This window comes from Micropterus salmoides, unplaced genomic scaffold (genome assembly GCF_014851395.1).
Source record: "Micropterus salmoides isolate LMB-PRFRI ecotype aquatic unplaced genomic scaffold, ASM1485139v1 Ms_hic_scaffold_7, whole genome shotgun sequence".
In the NCBI taxonomy this organism is placed as follows: domain Eukaryota; kingdom Metazoa; phylum Chordata; class Actinopteri; order Centrarchiformes; family Centrarchidae; genus Micropterus; species Micropterus salmoides.
In genome coordinates this window covers 35,755,590-35,772,359 of record NW_024044459.1, presented here as the reverse complement: position 1 = coordinate 35,772,359, position 16,770 = coordinate 35,755,590, and the positions used below count along the sequence as shown (strand labels likewise).

The 16,770-nt window shown below is 39.0% G+C and overlaps 1 protein-coding gene across 4 annotated transcripts in view; it reads left to right on the top strand.

Moving 5' to 3' along the window:
* LOC119891566 (nuclear factor 7, brain-like) overlaps nucleotides 1-15,338 on the top strand; it is a 51,466-nt gene extending 36,128 nt beyond the window's left edge. For all 4 annotated transcript variants that reach the window (XM_038703319.1, XM_038703317.1, XM_038703316.1 and 1 more), the window contains one exon: nucleotides 12,744-15,338. In XM_038703319.1, coding sequence (XP_038559247.1) covers nucleotides 13,023-14,450 — 1,428 coding nt within the window. In that variant the 5' untranslated portion in view covers nucleotides 12,744-13,022 and the 3' untranslated portion in view covers nucleotides 14,451-15,338. The remainder of the gene's footprint in view (nucleotides 1-12,743) is intronic.
* Nucleotides 15,339-16,770: the final 1,432 nt, after the last annotated feature.

Here is a 16,770-nt window from a genome sequence, read left to right as displayed (position 1 = left end):
TAAAAGTATGTTTGAAGGGACTTAAAAAGTTCACCGACTCAGCCGACCTGATTTCCTCGGGCAGGCTGTTCCAGAGCCTCAGGGCCCATGACAAAACGCTCTGTCCCCTTTAGTTTTCAGTCGAGACTCTGGAACAGACAACAGACCTCTGCCCGAGGATCTCAAGGTATGTGCTGGTGTGTATGGGACTAAAAGGTCAGAAATATAACAAGGCGAGAGGCCATGAAGAGCTTTAAAAGTGATCAATAGAATTTTAAAGTCAATTCTAAAACATACTGGGAGCCAGTGTAATGAAGCTAAAATAGGAGTAATGTGGTCATATTTCTTTGTTCTGGTTAAAAGCCTGGCAGCTGAGTTCTGGACAGTCTGGAGTCGATCAATAGATTTTTGGGTTAAACAGGTGAAAAGGCTGTTGCAATAATCCAGGCGTGATGAGATGAAGGCGTGTAAAATGGTCTCGGTGTCCTTAAAAGTTAACATAGATCGAATTTTAGCTATTTTCTAAGTTGATAAAAACATGATTGAACAAGCTTTGTGGTGTGCTGCTTGAAATTTAAATTACTATCAAACCAAACACCAAGGTTCTTTGCCACAGGCTTAATGTGATTTACTAGGGAACCAGCAGATGGCAGTATTTGATTTGCCATCTGCTGGGACCCGATGACCAGGATTTCTGTTTTGTCTGAGTTCAGCTGGAGGAAATTATTTGACATCCATTTTTAACTTCACAAAGGCAGTTGTTAAGTGAACTCAGCATTCCAGGGTCTGTGGATCTGACGGGCAAGTATATTTGTGTGTCATCAGCATAAATATGAAAAGAAATGCCATGTTTATGGATAATATGTCCAAGGGGAAGCAGATACAAGGAAAACAAAATGGGTCCTAAGACAGACCCCTGAGGCACACCATATTTAACTGAATGAAGAGACATAGTTGTTTACAGACACGCAAAACTTCCTATTTGACAGGTAGGATGAAAACCATTCTAGAGCAGTACCAGAGATCCCCACCCAGTGCCTCAGTCTGTCTAACATGATGTTGTGATCAATGGTGTCAAAAGCAGCGCTAAGGTCCAGGAGTACCAGGACTGAGCACATACCTTCATCAGCAGACATTAAAAGGTCATTGGTGACTTTAAGCAGGGCAGTCTCAGTGCTGTGGTACTTCCTAAAACCAGACTGAAACTTTTCAAATAATTTGTTATTTTCCAGCACAGTGAGCAGCTGTTTGGACACAATTCTTTCTAAAATCTTTGCAGTAAAAGGCAGTTTTGAAATTGGTCTAAAATTATGTGGGAGGGAGGGATCTAAACCAGGTTTCTTTAAAAGTGGGTTCATGCAAGCCGTTTTAAAATAATCAGGGACACAACCAGTAGATAGGGAGCTGTTGAAAACAGAGATCAAATGGGGCCCAACAGAATCTATTACTTTCAGTAAAAATTTTGTAGGTATTACATCAAGTGGGCCGGAGGACACTCTCATTTGTGATACTGTTTTTAAAAGCTCAAACAAGTCGATGGGATAAAACTGGTTAAAACTCTTGTTGCTGGTGAGGACCTCTGAGTAAGAGGCCACGGGGGTAATAGAGGCTCTGATTGACACCACCTTATTGGTAAAATAAGATAAAAACAATTCACAGTCATCATTACTTCCAGCTGAGGCACAAGGAGGGGTTGGGTTTACCAGCTGATCCACAGTCTTAAAAAAACCTGGGATTGTGTTTATGTGTAGTAATGAGTTCAGAAAAATAGTGTGTTCTCGCATCCTTAACCATTTTATTGTAGTTAATTAATAAATCCTTCAGACTGAGGTAATGGACTTGGAGACTGGATTTTTTCCATCTGCGCTCTGCTTTCCTGCATTCCCTTTTTAGGCTGCGAATGCTGTCATTTATCCAGGGTTGCTTACTAGCTTTAGACGTAGGCCTAACCTTTAGAGGAGCAGTAATATTTAGTGACAAGCAGATATGATTGAAGTGATCGACCAGATTGTTGGTGTTGGAATCAGACAGGTGTTGGCTTTGGCTCTGAAAGAATGCGCAAAACTTTGAAACACTCTGTTCATTAAAGATGCACAACACACGGAGCTTGGTGAGGCGCATGAGTAACAGGCGAATCGCAGCTAAAAACAATACATCTGTGGTCAGATATGGTCATGTCCACTAATTCCACAGAGGAAATGCTGACACCCAGGGTAAAAACCAAGTCCAGTGTATGACCACGGTTATGTGTTTGCCCTTTGACATGTTGTTTGAAGTTAAAAGAAGTGGCTATATTTAAAAAGTCAGTTGCTTTAACATTGTTGGGGTCATCAACATGAATATTAAAATCGCCACAAAGAACAATTCTGTCATAATTTAAAACCAGAGTAGATAAAAATTCAGGAAGTTCTGATAAAAATCCTCCAGGCGGTTTTGGGGGGCGATAAATTATAACAAATATGATAGGTTGCAGCCCTCCAACTTTAAGAGTGAGAACTTCAAAGGAGCTAAATTCATCACAGCGTACTTGATGACATTTAAAATTTTTCCTATACACGCTCACTAGCCCACCACCACGACCACTGACCCTCGGTTGACTAAAGCAATCATATTGAGGCGGACACAGTTCAGCTAGCTGGCTATAGTCATTCATTTGCAACCAGGATTCAGTTAAAAACATAAAATCTAGATTTGCAGACAAGATAAAATCATTTAAGATAAAAGTCTTACTTGAAAGTGATCTCACATTGAAGAGAGCCATTTTAAATGAGTTTGTTCTTGGTGCTGGAGTTGGTGCAGTTGTCCTAATCCTTAAGAGATTACTAATATTTCTGTGTGGGATGTGCACATTTCGGTTTACTGGTCTATGCGTGATGATGACAGGAATAGAAGTCTGTGGAACAGCGCCGGGAGCAGACGGCTTTACATGCCAGCAGGTGGAGACAGTTGTTTGTGGCAGTGAGGCAGAGATCTGTTCAGTGAGCGGTGGTGTGTCCAGGTGTGCTGCATGAATGATTAGTCATTCACGTAAGTCATGTGTGGACCGCACCACATGCTGTATGTGCGCAGCTAACATTTCTGTAATTATCAGGCTATACTCATATAACCACCTTTACCCCACTGTTGTACTCCCTTTGTTAGTTAATAAAATTCACCTTGGGCACAGTGATATTGTGTGTGTGTTGTTAAAAATCCAGAGTCCCTGTACATAGAACTCACCCTCAGATTTGAGACTGACTGATTGACTAAAGTTTACGATTTCAGAATAACTGAACCATTAACAACTAATGAATTACCAGAAATCTGTGTAATTATCAGGCTATACTCAAGGACCTAAAGCCTTGGGCGGACAAGCAAATCTTTTGGTGCTGCTCCTAGTTTCGAGGCATGAATTAATATTCCCGGAAATATTAATTTTCATAACTGTATTAAAATTATACGTAGCTTTAGACCTGCTACATTATTTTTAATCCTGTTTTTATTTTCTTTTTCACCCAAATTATATTTTAATGTGTATTTTTTCCATTTCCCTATGTTGCCTATATGTTGTAAATGATGATGTAAATCACTTTGAATTGCCTTGTTGGAGACTTGTTGACTTACAGTAATACGCTGTCATTAATTGCATTGCACATTACATGGTTGTGCTCTTTTGGCTTAAGTGAAAAACAGGTAAGAATTCCTTATAGCAAGGCAGTTTTATAAGCAGCAGGTGATACGACAACAGGCTCTCGACTCGTCACATATTGACGCTTGGTCAAAGTGTTGGTAATGATAACTTGCTTGTTTTAGTTCCTCTTTTGCTGTTCTGCTTATATCTATCAAAAACCTAGCTCTAACTGGTGACAGCCAGCTTATCAGCAGTCGTTTAAACAACCAGACCCCCACCCCGTTACCATAGCAAACTACACATCATCAGGTGATATGAGATTGTTCACTGAAGACATTTGGGTTTAAGATCATAAGATGAGTATGAGACAAGAGTTCAGAATTTCAGCTTTTATCTCGTGGTATTCACATCTAGATGTGTTAAACAACTCAGGACAAACCACCCTTTGTTTGATCCCACCCATTTTTCAAGTGAGCAAAACTAGTGGAACACGTTTTCATCCTTGGCACCTATAAAGACTATAAAGACTTCTGCTAAAGAGGATAAACCAACATGAAGACCAGAGAGCTTTCTATGGGAGAAAAGCAAGCCATTGTCAAGCTGAGAAAAGAAGGAAAATCAACCAGAGCCATTGGACAAACATTGGGCAGAGCAAGCACAACAACTTGGAATGTCCTGAAAAAGAAAGAAACTACTGGTGTACTGAGCAACAGACGTCCAACAGGTCGGCCAAGGAAAACAACAGTAGTTGATGACAGAAATATGGTGAGAGCTGTGAAGAAAACCCCCAAAACATCAGCAACGACCTCCACAGTGCAGGGTGAAGGTTCACAATCCACTGTTGGAAGAAGACTCAGAGAGCAGAAACATAGCAGCAAGAATCAGAAGGCCAGATTGAAATTTGCAAAGAAGTACAGAGATGAGCCACAAAGGTTGTGGAACACAATCTGATGGACTGAAGAGACCGAGATTAATCTCTACCAAAGTGTGGAGAAAGAAAGGAACTGCTTATGATCCGAAGCATCCAAGCTCATCTGTGAAGCATGGTGGAGGTGATGTCATGGTTTGGGCTGCTTCTGGATCAGGCTCATTAATATTTATTGATGATGTAACTGATGATGGTCGCAGCAGAATGAATTCAGAAGTGGACAGAAACATTTTGTCTGCCAGTTTACAGAGAAATGCATTGAAACTAATGGGGAGGAAGTTTATCATGCAGCAGGACAATGAGCCAAAGCACACTGGCAACAAAACAAAGGACTTCATCAGGGGAAAAAGTGGAAGGTCATAGACTGGCCAAGTTAATCAGCTGAACTTAACCCAATACAGCTGCATTTCACCTCCTTAAGAGGAAAGGAGAAGCACCCCGAAACAAACAGGAACTGAAAGAAGCTGTGGTAAACTATGGTAAAAGCTGTAGTAAAGCCTGGAATAGCATCACAAATGAAGAATGCAACAGTTTGGTGATGTCGATGGGTCGCAGGCTTGAGGCAGTTATTGCAAACAAGGGTTATGCAACCAATATTAAACGTTATTTTTTTCCATTACTTTTGCTCACCTAAGAATGCTGTGGTCTAATACAAACGGTGATATGTCCTGAGTTGTTTAACACTTCTAGATGTGAATACCAGGAAATGAGAGCTGAAATTCTGAACTCTTGTCCCATATCATCTTTTGATCTGTTCTATTCTATATTTGTGTGTGCTGATGAGTAAATAATATTCACATATTTGCATGAACCTGCTGTCATCATGCTATTATAGTGTGTACAGGTTAACCTGTTTGCATGTGTTCATTACCTGAGAGTGCAGGTCCAGTTTTCTTTAGCTGAGTCTGGATCGTGTCTTCATTTGCATAAATATTTTCTGAACAATTTACTCGTCTCTTCTTTTTACCAGGATTTCCTGATGGTTTCTCTACGTTAACATAGATATCCAGTTGATCATAATGTTCAGCTGACAGTTTGGTTTGCTTCTTAAATGCCCTTTCGGCCTTTAGTCACACTCACAGGGAGGGCTTTCCACTTTGGTTAGAGCTCTGGGTTTCATTTCTTATGTGACGTTGAATATTATGAGCAGTTTGGTAGGGACATTGAAATACATTTTCCTAAAACTGTGTTTAAAAACAGAAGGAATGCTTGATGTTCTGATCCCTTTTTGCTGAAATTCAGTATCAGGTGGCTGTTGGAAAAGAGTAGGACACCAAAGTTATTAACTCAGTATATTTCTGTTAATTAATACATTTTTAATGACATATCTTGCTATTTTATAGATCCTGAACTAACCTTATTCTCTAATTTTACCAGAGAAAAGTCAAATTATTTCAAATCCTTGTATACTCATGTGCATGCTTAGCTCAGTCGGTACTGTGCGGACAACTGTTAGGAAGTTTGTAAGATTGAGTCCAACTAGCTGTGGATTTTTCTTCTCCCTTGTTAAACAAATTGATATAAGGACACTTTTGCACACAAAGCAAGTGCTGCAGTGTGTGCGTTTGATCCGCATTTATAATAAACCTATGGACGCTTACTTTCAATAAACTCGTCATGAAGCACTGCTGCAAAAGAACTTTCTCAAGCTTTTATTTAGGAGGCACAATTACTTAAGAGGAAGTGATTATGTGAGGATCTCTGTATTAGCTGTTACCACTGACTTCAGTGGAGGTGATGCACAGAGGGACAAGGTGATGATGACTCCGGTCATCTTGATGAGGATGAAGGAGCAGCAGGAGAAGCAGCAGGAGGATGAGGAGGCAACAAAACAGTGACAGGTACAGGGGCGGTGTACATAGGCAATCATATTATGCATAGATAGAATTAGAAAATTGATTACTTTTAGTCATATTTATTACTTATATTCTTCTCATGCTTATGTAGCTGTACAATCAGTAAAAGCAGAGTCTGACTCAGGCTTGCCTGACCTGGTCTTGTTCAATGCAGAGCTGCCGCCCACAATTGCTGAATTTCAGTCCCACACACCCTTTTATTTACATATACATTGAGAAATAATAGAAACACATATGTAACAGATATTTAAACATTTAATGTATGTGACTGGCAAACAATATTGACTACTTATAAAAGAGAACACACTTATGACAAATTTCCACATACAGTAAAAACTACTACCGTAGAGTTGATTACAAACCCAAAGTACATTTGTGAGTGACTGTTTTATTCCTTCCACTCCTGTCCCAGGGGTCTCTGGCTGTACTGATTCCAGTAACATTGTAGTTATTGAACCCAGTAAATGATGTAAACATTGCAGCAAAATGTTTTCTCACTGACTGCTCTCAACACTGGAATATACACGAATACAAAAAGTTATAACAACAGCATTAAAGGCAACAGAATACATGACTAGCAAAAAATGAGTCGCAGTAAATAGTTAGAGTGTGTGTGTGTGTGTTTGTTTGTGTGTGTGTGTAAAAGCAGATTCTAATTTTTAAATCCCTTAAATTATTTGTGAATTAAAATAAAGTATGCTAAAGTGTTGCCAGTGTGTGCTGCGTGTGCATTTGTGTGTGTGGTGTAAAGGTATGTGTGTGTGTGTGGTGTGTGTGACACACTTGAGCGGGTTCCTCTTAAGGTTTAATTATAGTTCATTAGAGCTAAGAAACTGGCAACATCTGTGTCAGGGTGTGTCTTCCTCTAATGCACTTGAGCCAGCATTCTGTATTGCTGTCAGATGTTTCTCCTGTAGATCAACCTTTCTCATAGAATTTAATCCCAGCTGAGTCTACAGACATGCAGGCATGCCTGAAGTAGCCTAAAGTCGTTGTTAATGTGCAGATGGCACCTTTTCACCTCAATGTTAAATTAGCTTAATTCATTTTAATAAAGTAAAAAACGTTTATTAATGAAATATTGGGGGGTCTGGGGGTCCTCCCCCTGAAGATTTTGACCATTAAACACTTAATTTCCTGAATTCTGGAGACATTTTCTGCACCAATTTATGTTGGAAATGTCTTTATTTTTATAAAGGGAAGGACATCAATCAGTAGCTTATTCTTTTTTTTAGTTCATATCTATAAATCGGTTATTTCCCGCATTTGAAACAGCTGGAGCAGAGGGGGAGGGAGTGATTGGGCCAGCCCAATGTCAGTATTATATGCTTTATGGGACGATCGTTGCCCATTTTTCTATGTAAAGAAATGATTTGACTTGTAGCCTACTCGATGAGAGGAGCGCACTGCTCCTCACCAGAGAAAGAAAACCGAAACTGAAAACACTTGTGATCAGACAGAAACATCACCACGGTTCCACACAAATGTTCACTTTTAACGTGCAGCTCACAGCCGCTTTAGAGGAGACAGTGAAACAGCAGTGTCTCACAGCGGGGGGGACAGAAACGGCAGCACACTACAAGCGCTACCCTGAACGTCAGGTGTCTGCGTCGCGGTCACGTGGCATCATATTTTCTCACTACTTTGCGGCGACTGTCAACCGTTCGTGTTTATACGATGACTAGACACTGACCGACAACATTTAGATTTAAATGTAGGCTATTGATTACAATTTTGCAGCAGGCGTTGCGTGAACTTCAAACATAATGCAGCAACATTATTGCGAGTAGCCTCCGCTCTTTGACGACAAGGCTGCGTCATGAAGATTATTGCATACAGGGACAGTGCACAGACTTTTTGGTGGGCAGGGGCTCAAGTGAAAAAAAGGGCATTTTTTAAACAAGACAAATACATTAACTCAACAACATTTTTACTTTTCTACAAAATGATCAGTTCAGACAGAGACCACGGTCTTCTTTAGTATTCACCAGGTTTATCACAGCAGCAGGCGACAGCAAAGGAAACTTTGCCACAATGTGCATGTTTTCTATGCTACTAGTTTCAAGTATATATATTAGCATAAATGACATAGTTTCATTAAATTTGTTTATTTTCATTCATTCTTTGGTGTTATGGAATACAAACTTCACATAAATCTTCACACTAAACTGTGGCGTTGGGCTGCAGGCAGAATTAAAATAAATGTTATTTAAATACTTTTACTTTTAGTTTCACAAGCCAGATGCCAAATGAGTAAAGATAACCTTCAGCTTCACACAGCCAAGCAACAGAATACTGAATTGCCTGAATACACTAAGTATTGATCAAATGCTTTTATTGTTGCTATTATATTACATTTACCATGCACACACACACACACACACACAATTACTGATGGTGACATGGACTTAGTTTTTGAGGGAGGGCTGTCTGTATTATATGAGGATCTCTCAGCATACAACAGAATGCAGAGTTATTAGATGAGGAGTCGAGCATCAAAACTATGAAGTTACTCTTTAAGGCGCTTTTTTCATGGAGTGGTCAATTTTGAGACTTTGGTCTATTTTGCTTCCATGTCTTCTTTTACTCTAATGGAAATAAAACTTCAAGAATAAACATTTAGATGGAGTTGGTTTTAAGCCTAATACCCTCGGTCTATTTGCATCTATAGATTTCTTCTATATTACCCAAAACAAGCTAATCTGCACATTTACACAGCACATTTCAGAGGAAAATACTCTTGATGGAAGTCATTAACTGGGGAAGTTCTGTGTTGATATGCTTTAGTTATTTTCTTTATCCCATTCACCTGCAGTGACTTGTCAAATGTGTGCAAAGTAGCACATTTTAATTAGTTAACGCCTAATTTGCATATAAATGTGGCGATTGTGATGACGTTATCAGACACAAATGTTACTGTGTTCACCTGTAGTGTCTCCATCAGTACATTAGGTTGTAAGGCCATGAGATATTGCCTTAGAGAGAGAGAGAGAGAGAGAGAGAGAGAGAGAGAGAGAGAGAGAGAGAGAGAGAGAGAGAGAGAGGGCATCGAACTCCAAAGTCTCATCTTCTGACCTGATGGCCTATTTAGATTTTTTTCCCAATAAATATATTTGTTTGACAGGGAATCTGTTGCAAACAGGAATAAATATACTTCATTTATTTAAAAACAACAACAAAAAACACAAACAAGCATCCCAGAAAAAAGGGCAGGTGCTGAAGCCCCTTTTGTGTCTATGTGTGCCTGACTGCATATCATTATGGAAATATTTTTATGCTGTTGTTGAGTTACATTCGGGGCTTCTGTCAAAACAGTAGTTATTGTTGGTGATTTTAACATCCATGTTGACAACCCCCAGGACAGAGGGACTAAAGAACCGAGTTGTGTTCTTGATAATTATGGACTGACCCAACATGTGACGGAGCCCACGCACAATAAGGGGCCCACTTTGGACTTGGTCATCTCCAAGGGTCTGAACATTTCCAAGCTTGTGGTGACTGATGTTGCTCTCTCTGATCATTCCTGTGTTTTCTTTGAGAGTGCTATCTATGTGCACACAAATGTTAAAATAGAGGTGATCACAAAACGGCATATCACTGAGAACACTAGTGAAAAATTTATTGAGGCTTTCTCCTCGACACGCCCTCTCACGGGCCTCAGTCCATGAGCTTGTAGATAATTTCAGTTCTAAAATTACAAATGTTATTGATGCCATTGCAGCAGCCAAGGTGAAGGTGGTCTCTTCCCTGCTGGGAAGGAAGTCAGTTTCTTTCAAGTTACTGCCTGTTACTTCTCTGTGAGTAACAGTTATCAATGCAGCTGAAAGTACTATTTCACACAGTCACTGCAAAATAAATCAACATCAGTTCAGATAGTGCTCTTATATATCAGTATGATCCACACAATCCTGGTGAGTCTTACAAACGCTAATAACAGATACAGAGTTCAGTTTTTAGTGTTTTCTGTAGTTTTGAGGGGGTTTGCAATGAAAATAAATAAAGTGAAACAGACACTAAACCATTTTTTAAGTTGTTGACTTTCTGGACAGTTGCTTTAATTGCTTTGTGTGTCCAAAGGTCAGGCACAGGCATATAATAAATATTATTAATAAATCATCACACAAAGTCCAGAGATAAGCGAGAGCTGTAATCTGCAACAAACAGGAGCAATAAACTGCAAGAAGGTTTCAGTCTCATGTGGATACATGTTAAAGCTCAAATGAGCAAATCATAATTAATCACAAAAACATGTCCGCTCACACACCTCCTGAATGTTCCTTCACGTCACAGTAAATGACAACTTTCCAGAGTCTGTGGTTGGTTCTGTGTCCAACAGATTCCTGCTCTTTACTGTGACAAAGTATATTTTTATTTAAACACAGTCAAAATATTTGTTAAGATACACATCACCTTCCTGTTGGTGTTTAAGACACTGGTCAATTTGTAAAATATCCTGCTGGATCTGCTGCTATTAAAAACACAGGACTGCATTTACTACCACTGTACAACACATAGCTCCTCTGGGATTATAAAGATATCATTGATCCATGAACCGTTAATCAATAACCGATGAGAAAGCTTGTTGAAATTGAAAGCAAATTCTGACTTTGTTGAACAAAACCACAAGGCCTGTCCAGTCTGAGAGATCTCTAACGGCACACTGAAAGGATTTTCAGCAGCAAACTGAAGGAAATTTCTGGGTGAGTCTTAATTTGGATAATAGTAGAAATAGCTGAGAAAATAACTCTTGTTGAAAGTTTCCTGAACTGCCACGTGTGTTCAGAGACTTTCAGAGATCCTGTGTCTCTGAGCTGCAACCACAGCTTCTGTAGAAATGGAGAAGCGTTCCCAAGAAGAAAACATTGCCACATTTTGTTGTTCGCTGTTGGTCTTTGCAGTTTTTGATTTTGATTTTGATTGTTAAAAATATCCTTCACAGAATCTCAGATTTACAGACGTACTGTCCAGGGTCTCTAAGAAATGCATCACTGCTGTTAAAGTGTTGCTTCATCAGGAACCAAATCAAGTCAAATCCTCTAAAATAAACTATTCAGATTGAATTATACCTCAGAAATGTGTCTCTTTGGCTCCTAAGAGGCTGACATTTATTTTGTGCTGCTGTGGCATCATCAGACCTCAGCTGTACAAGATACAGATTAATACTGAATTTTTGCAACTTTCTCTGCTTCTCATTATTTCATTTTCTGCTGCTCAACTGCTGGATAAAATAAGACACAACAGAAGTACATACAGAGCAATGTCAGGATCTGTATCAGTGCAGGCAGCACTGAGGGTTGTATAGACTGAGAGTGTTGATCAACAGCACCACCTCAGAGCAGTTTCACATTTGTCTTTTAAAAAACATCCTGCACAGACTGTTTGTCACACAGACTGTATGTCCAGGTAGGGCTGGGCAATAAAACAATAATGATAATTATCACGATTAAATTTTCTTCAATAACAATATAACAAATGTTCAATAAATGTTTGATTTAAATAATTTGAACCACAAACGAGTCAGAACTTTCTATTATGATTTTTATTTTGATGAGGAAAAAGGACTGAAAAAAGATTTTACTTGATTTTATTCATGCATGCTTGTTGAAAAAAGATTTTATCATAATTGTTTTGAATGTTCTGCCACAGATTTGTGAAGTGATCCACTGTTTGGCATCAAGTGTTTGTTCTGACCATAAAGAAAAATTCTTCAACTTTAACTCAGGAGCAAAAATTTGTCTTTAAACCTGAAAGAATTTTTTTTTTGACATTTATCATGGAAATTATTCACATCAAATGATGTGAAATTTTATATTGGGATAACAATTTTAAAGTGAAGAGTTGATCATGTATTAATTTTACAGTTTTTATCTTCTAATGATAAATACAGCTGATGCAGGATTTAACTAACATGACTCAAGTCTTGTGATTCTTACTGTAGATAAGAGGGTAAAGAGAATGAATGAATGAATGAATGAATGAATGAATGAAAGGGAGAGAAAATGTGCCAGAAAGTAAAACAAATAGACCTCGACTGAAAGACTTTTATTTTCTGGATTCTGCATCATGATTATTATTTGTACATTTACTGTAACACAATGTTTACAAAAACAGAAGGCTAATAAAAGTGATGTTTAAAATATTTACCCTGTGAATTTTACAGAGGCTTATTGAGGGATGAGAACAAGTTGAAATTAAATGAAATTTAAACAAAAGCTTTCTTTTACTTTCATGTTAACAGCTTGTTCTATATTTAGTTCAGCTGGATTCAATGAACACAGTTTGGCTTTTTATGAACATTTTAATTCTTTATTTAGAGAAAGAAAATTACAGATCACATTTTTTACCCAATTTTGTGTTTGTCTTCCTACAGACACCTGTACATGGAAACTGTCCTGTACTGACTCTGACAGACATCCTGACTGCGCCATCTGCTGGTGAGAAGATGACATGGCAACACTTCCTGCTGTTCATTCAGCCCGTGACAGAGGAAAGTGAAACTAAAAGCAGATTTGGACATTGTTGAACAGAGCTGAGACGCCATCACAGGGTGAGAGATCTCTGCTGGAAAACACACGTTTGGAGTATTTGAAACAATCAAGGGAAGAGACGTTCACTCGGTGAGTCTGTGGAAAAATAACTTCAGTATCAAATGGCTGAGAAAATAACTCTTGTTGAAAGTTACCTGAACTGCCACGTGTGTTCAGAGACTTTCAGAGATCCTGTGTCTCTGAGCTGCAACCACAGCTTCTGTTCAAGCTGCCTGCAGAAATTCTGGGAACAAGCTGGAAACAAAAACTGTCCCATTTGTAAAAGAAAATCCTCAAAGGATAATTTATTTGTGAACTTTCCACTAAAGGAACTGGCTGACTCCTTTGCTGAGAGACAGAAAACTGGATCATCTGAGACAGAAAAAGGAGAGAAGAAGGTGGAGGAGGTGTGTAGTAAACATAAAGAAGAGCCTAGATTGTTCTGTGAGGACGAGCAGAGAGCTGTGTGTCCTGTCTGTGAGTTTTCTCTCCACCAGAGTCACAAGGTGGTTCCTGTAGAACAAGCAGTCCGGGACCTGAAGGAGCAGCTGAAATCTGACTTAGAGTCTCTGCAGGACAAGAGGGACAAATACAAACAAGTGGAGGAAACATACAATGAAGTGATTCAACAGTCCAAGAAGCAGCTGTTGTCCACAGAGAGGCAGATCAGAGCAGAGTTCAACAAGCTCCACCAGTTCCTGAAAGAGGAAGAGGAGTCCAGACTGGCAGCTCTGAGGGAGGAAGAGGAGCAGAAGGGGAAGACTGTGAGCAGAGAGATGAAGAAGATTCAGGAGCAGATGTCCTCTCTGTCAGACAGGATCTCTGCTGTTGAAGAAGAGCTGCAGAAACCCAGCGTGCCATTCCTCAGCAGTTATAAAGCCACTCAGACCAGAGCCAGAGTCCAGCGCTCACTGTCAGATCCACAGCTGCTCTCAGGAGCGCTGATAGATGTGGCCAAACACCTGGGCAACCTGTCCTTCAGAGTCTGGGAGAAGATGAAGGACAAGGTCCACTTCAGTCCTGTCATTCTGGACCCAAACACTGCAAACTGCTGTCTCTATCTGTCTGATGATCTGACCAGTGTGAGACGTGGAGACGCAAACCAGCAGCTTCCTGACAATCCAGAGAGAAACACTAAGTATGCCCTTGTTCTGGGCTCTGAGGGCTTCAGCTCAGGGAAACACAGCTGGGAGGTGGAGGTGGGAGACCATCCTGACTGGACTGTAGGTTTGGCTAAAGAGTCAGTTGACAGGAAGGGACAGACATTTTCCTCACCAAAATATGGATTCTGGTGTTTAAGGCATCGCAGTGGAAAATACACTGATGGAGATGGTGAGACTGTCAGAGTGAAGAAGAGTCTCCAGAGGATCAGAGTCCAGCTGGACTATGACAGGGGGGAGGTGTCCTTCTACGACCCTGAAGACACGACTCACATCTACACTCACAGAGACACTTTCACTGAGAAACTCTTCCCATATTTATATATTTTCAGGTCTGGTGATGCTAAAACCACTGATATCAAAATCTGTCACACTGAGATTTCTCTGTGACGTTCAGGAATGTAAGTTTATTGTTCCAACTTTTACTTTCAGACAGTTTGAGGTTTATTAAACTCTAAACTCATCATCACTCTTCACACCCAAACATTCTTGATCTGCTCGTCTTTTATATCTAAAGCAGATTTCATTTGGTGTTGAGGGTCAACAAATTAATTTTGCTGACTGTTTCTGTAGTTTGAAAGATAATTAAGACTTTACTCCGATCTCAATGTCTGTCTAGATCACATTAGAAAAATCAGCATGAATAAAAGTTAAAGCAGATTAAAATGATATCTAAATACTGAAATTGTTTTATATCATCCGGCCTTGAGCTTTCATCCAGGTTCAAATCAATTCTAATGTTCAGATTCTAACATGTTAGCCTGGTCAGCAGCATCTGGTTTTTAATCAGACCACAATATAACATGTCAAGTATCCACTATACCAACACGTTGCTTCCTGTTGTGGGATTCTTTAACTTTAATCATCATCAAACATCAGTTTTACTTTGAGAGATTTCTGGATCTTCTGTTCAGTTCAGGATTCACTTTAGTTCAGTTCAGTCAAAATGTATTAAAGGTTGGAACTCCTGCTTTAGATATTCATTTTACTTCTTCATGGAGTTTGTGGCTTTTCAAAAAGAAATAGTAGTAGTGTGTTAGTTGAGCTGCCTCTTAAATAAAGTTTAATCTCCAAGAAAATGCTGAAACTGTATGACGTCATCAGGAGACAAAGTTCTCCTGGTTATCAACATCTGGAGTCAAACAACATTGTACAGTAGTTTGTATCCACTGTACCAAATGCTGCGTTTCACTTTCCTCTTTTTAACATCATCAGTTATATTTTTTGATGCTTTTGAGTCTTTTGAGTTATTTCAGGTTTGGATCTGTTGTTTTATTTCTTTTTAGAAAAACTGTTCAAATTGATTTCAATTTTAATTTGGACCTTAATTCTTACAGTGCTTCTTTATACTGCAGTTTGTAGTGAGTACATCATCAGTAACATGATAAATAAACATGATACGTGATAAATCACCAGTTTATGATCAACATAAAGAAAATACCAGCAGTACAATTTAGTTTAATGTTTTTTTTATTGCTTCAGCTATTTCTTAATAAAGTAAATGTACATCAGCTGCTTCACATGATGTGTAATTAAACCACCAGCAGTTTTTATTCCTTTTTCCTTTACATAAATATTTTAAACAGTCATGTGACTGAAAATACAAATTAAATTGCAGATAACAGTTAAATCTAAATGTATTTATTTTCAAAACAACTAATTCTTCACTGAAACTCTTTCAACGTCAACATTTGTGGACAGCCAAACTAATTTAGTTCAAATGTCAGTTTGTAAAGTCACATGACGGATTAACTGACTGTCTAAAAGAAACCTGAAACAACCTCATTCCACCTTAAAGAAGGCTAAAGAAACAAACATGTGATGAATAAAGCGTATTGGAGAAGAGCTGTGCAACTCTACCCTCCTACAACTTGACTGCATGATTATAAACTCTAAAAAGGCAGTTCAGAGTTTAAAATAAAATATATTTTCTGACTTTTCCACTTTGTATTTGTTAAAAACAAGCAGAATCATAATTATAATTTGAAGGTGTAACAGTATGTTGTTACTGGGGTCTGTTACAGACAGGGAGCACTGAGGGTTATACAGACAGAGATGTAGCGTCTGAATTATTTGCTCTTTAGGAGAATTAAGAGTTTCACTAAAGATTCGGTTCTTTAAAGGAGTTGAGTCAGTCAGCAGGACTGTATAACACTAACAGTGTATGAAGGGTGTAGAAATGGAGAAGTGTTCCCAAGAAGAAAACATTGTTTGCTTTCACTGTCACATGTGATTCATGTTGTAACCTACTTAATGCAGTCTCAGGGACAACATGCTCACATGTGCATAATGTCATCAGCATATTGAATCTACAGCACGTGACGGCATGGACACATTTTCTTCCCGTAAACGTCACAAGATGGAGACAAAGTACACGTTTTGTTCACAGCCTGGTCATTTTGAAGTCTGAACATTTCATTTCCACTTTCTGACACTTAGTTCCATGCATATTACTGTTTGCTGTTGATCACTAGTACTAGCCTACCTCTTAGCAGGATCACATTTCCTTCACAGTCTGTTTGTCCAGCGGATCTCAGAAACTCTAACTTTAGTCAAATCATCTCAAAGGAATTAGAATAATTATAGCTCACTGTGACGTCCACACGTGTTGAGACTGCTTTTTACTAAGACTTGTTTTACGGTTCAATTAGCAGGTTATGCATTATGTCAGCGGGATGTCCCCACAGGAATAGTGGAACAAACGTGTGTG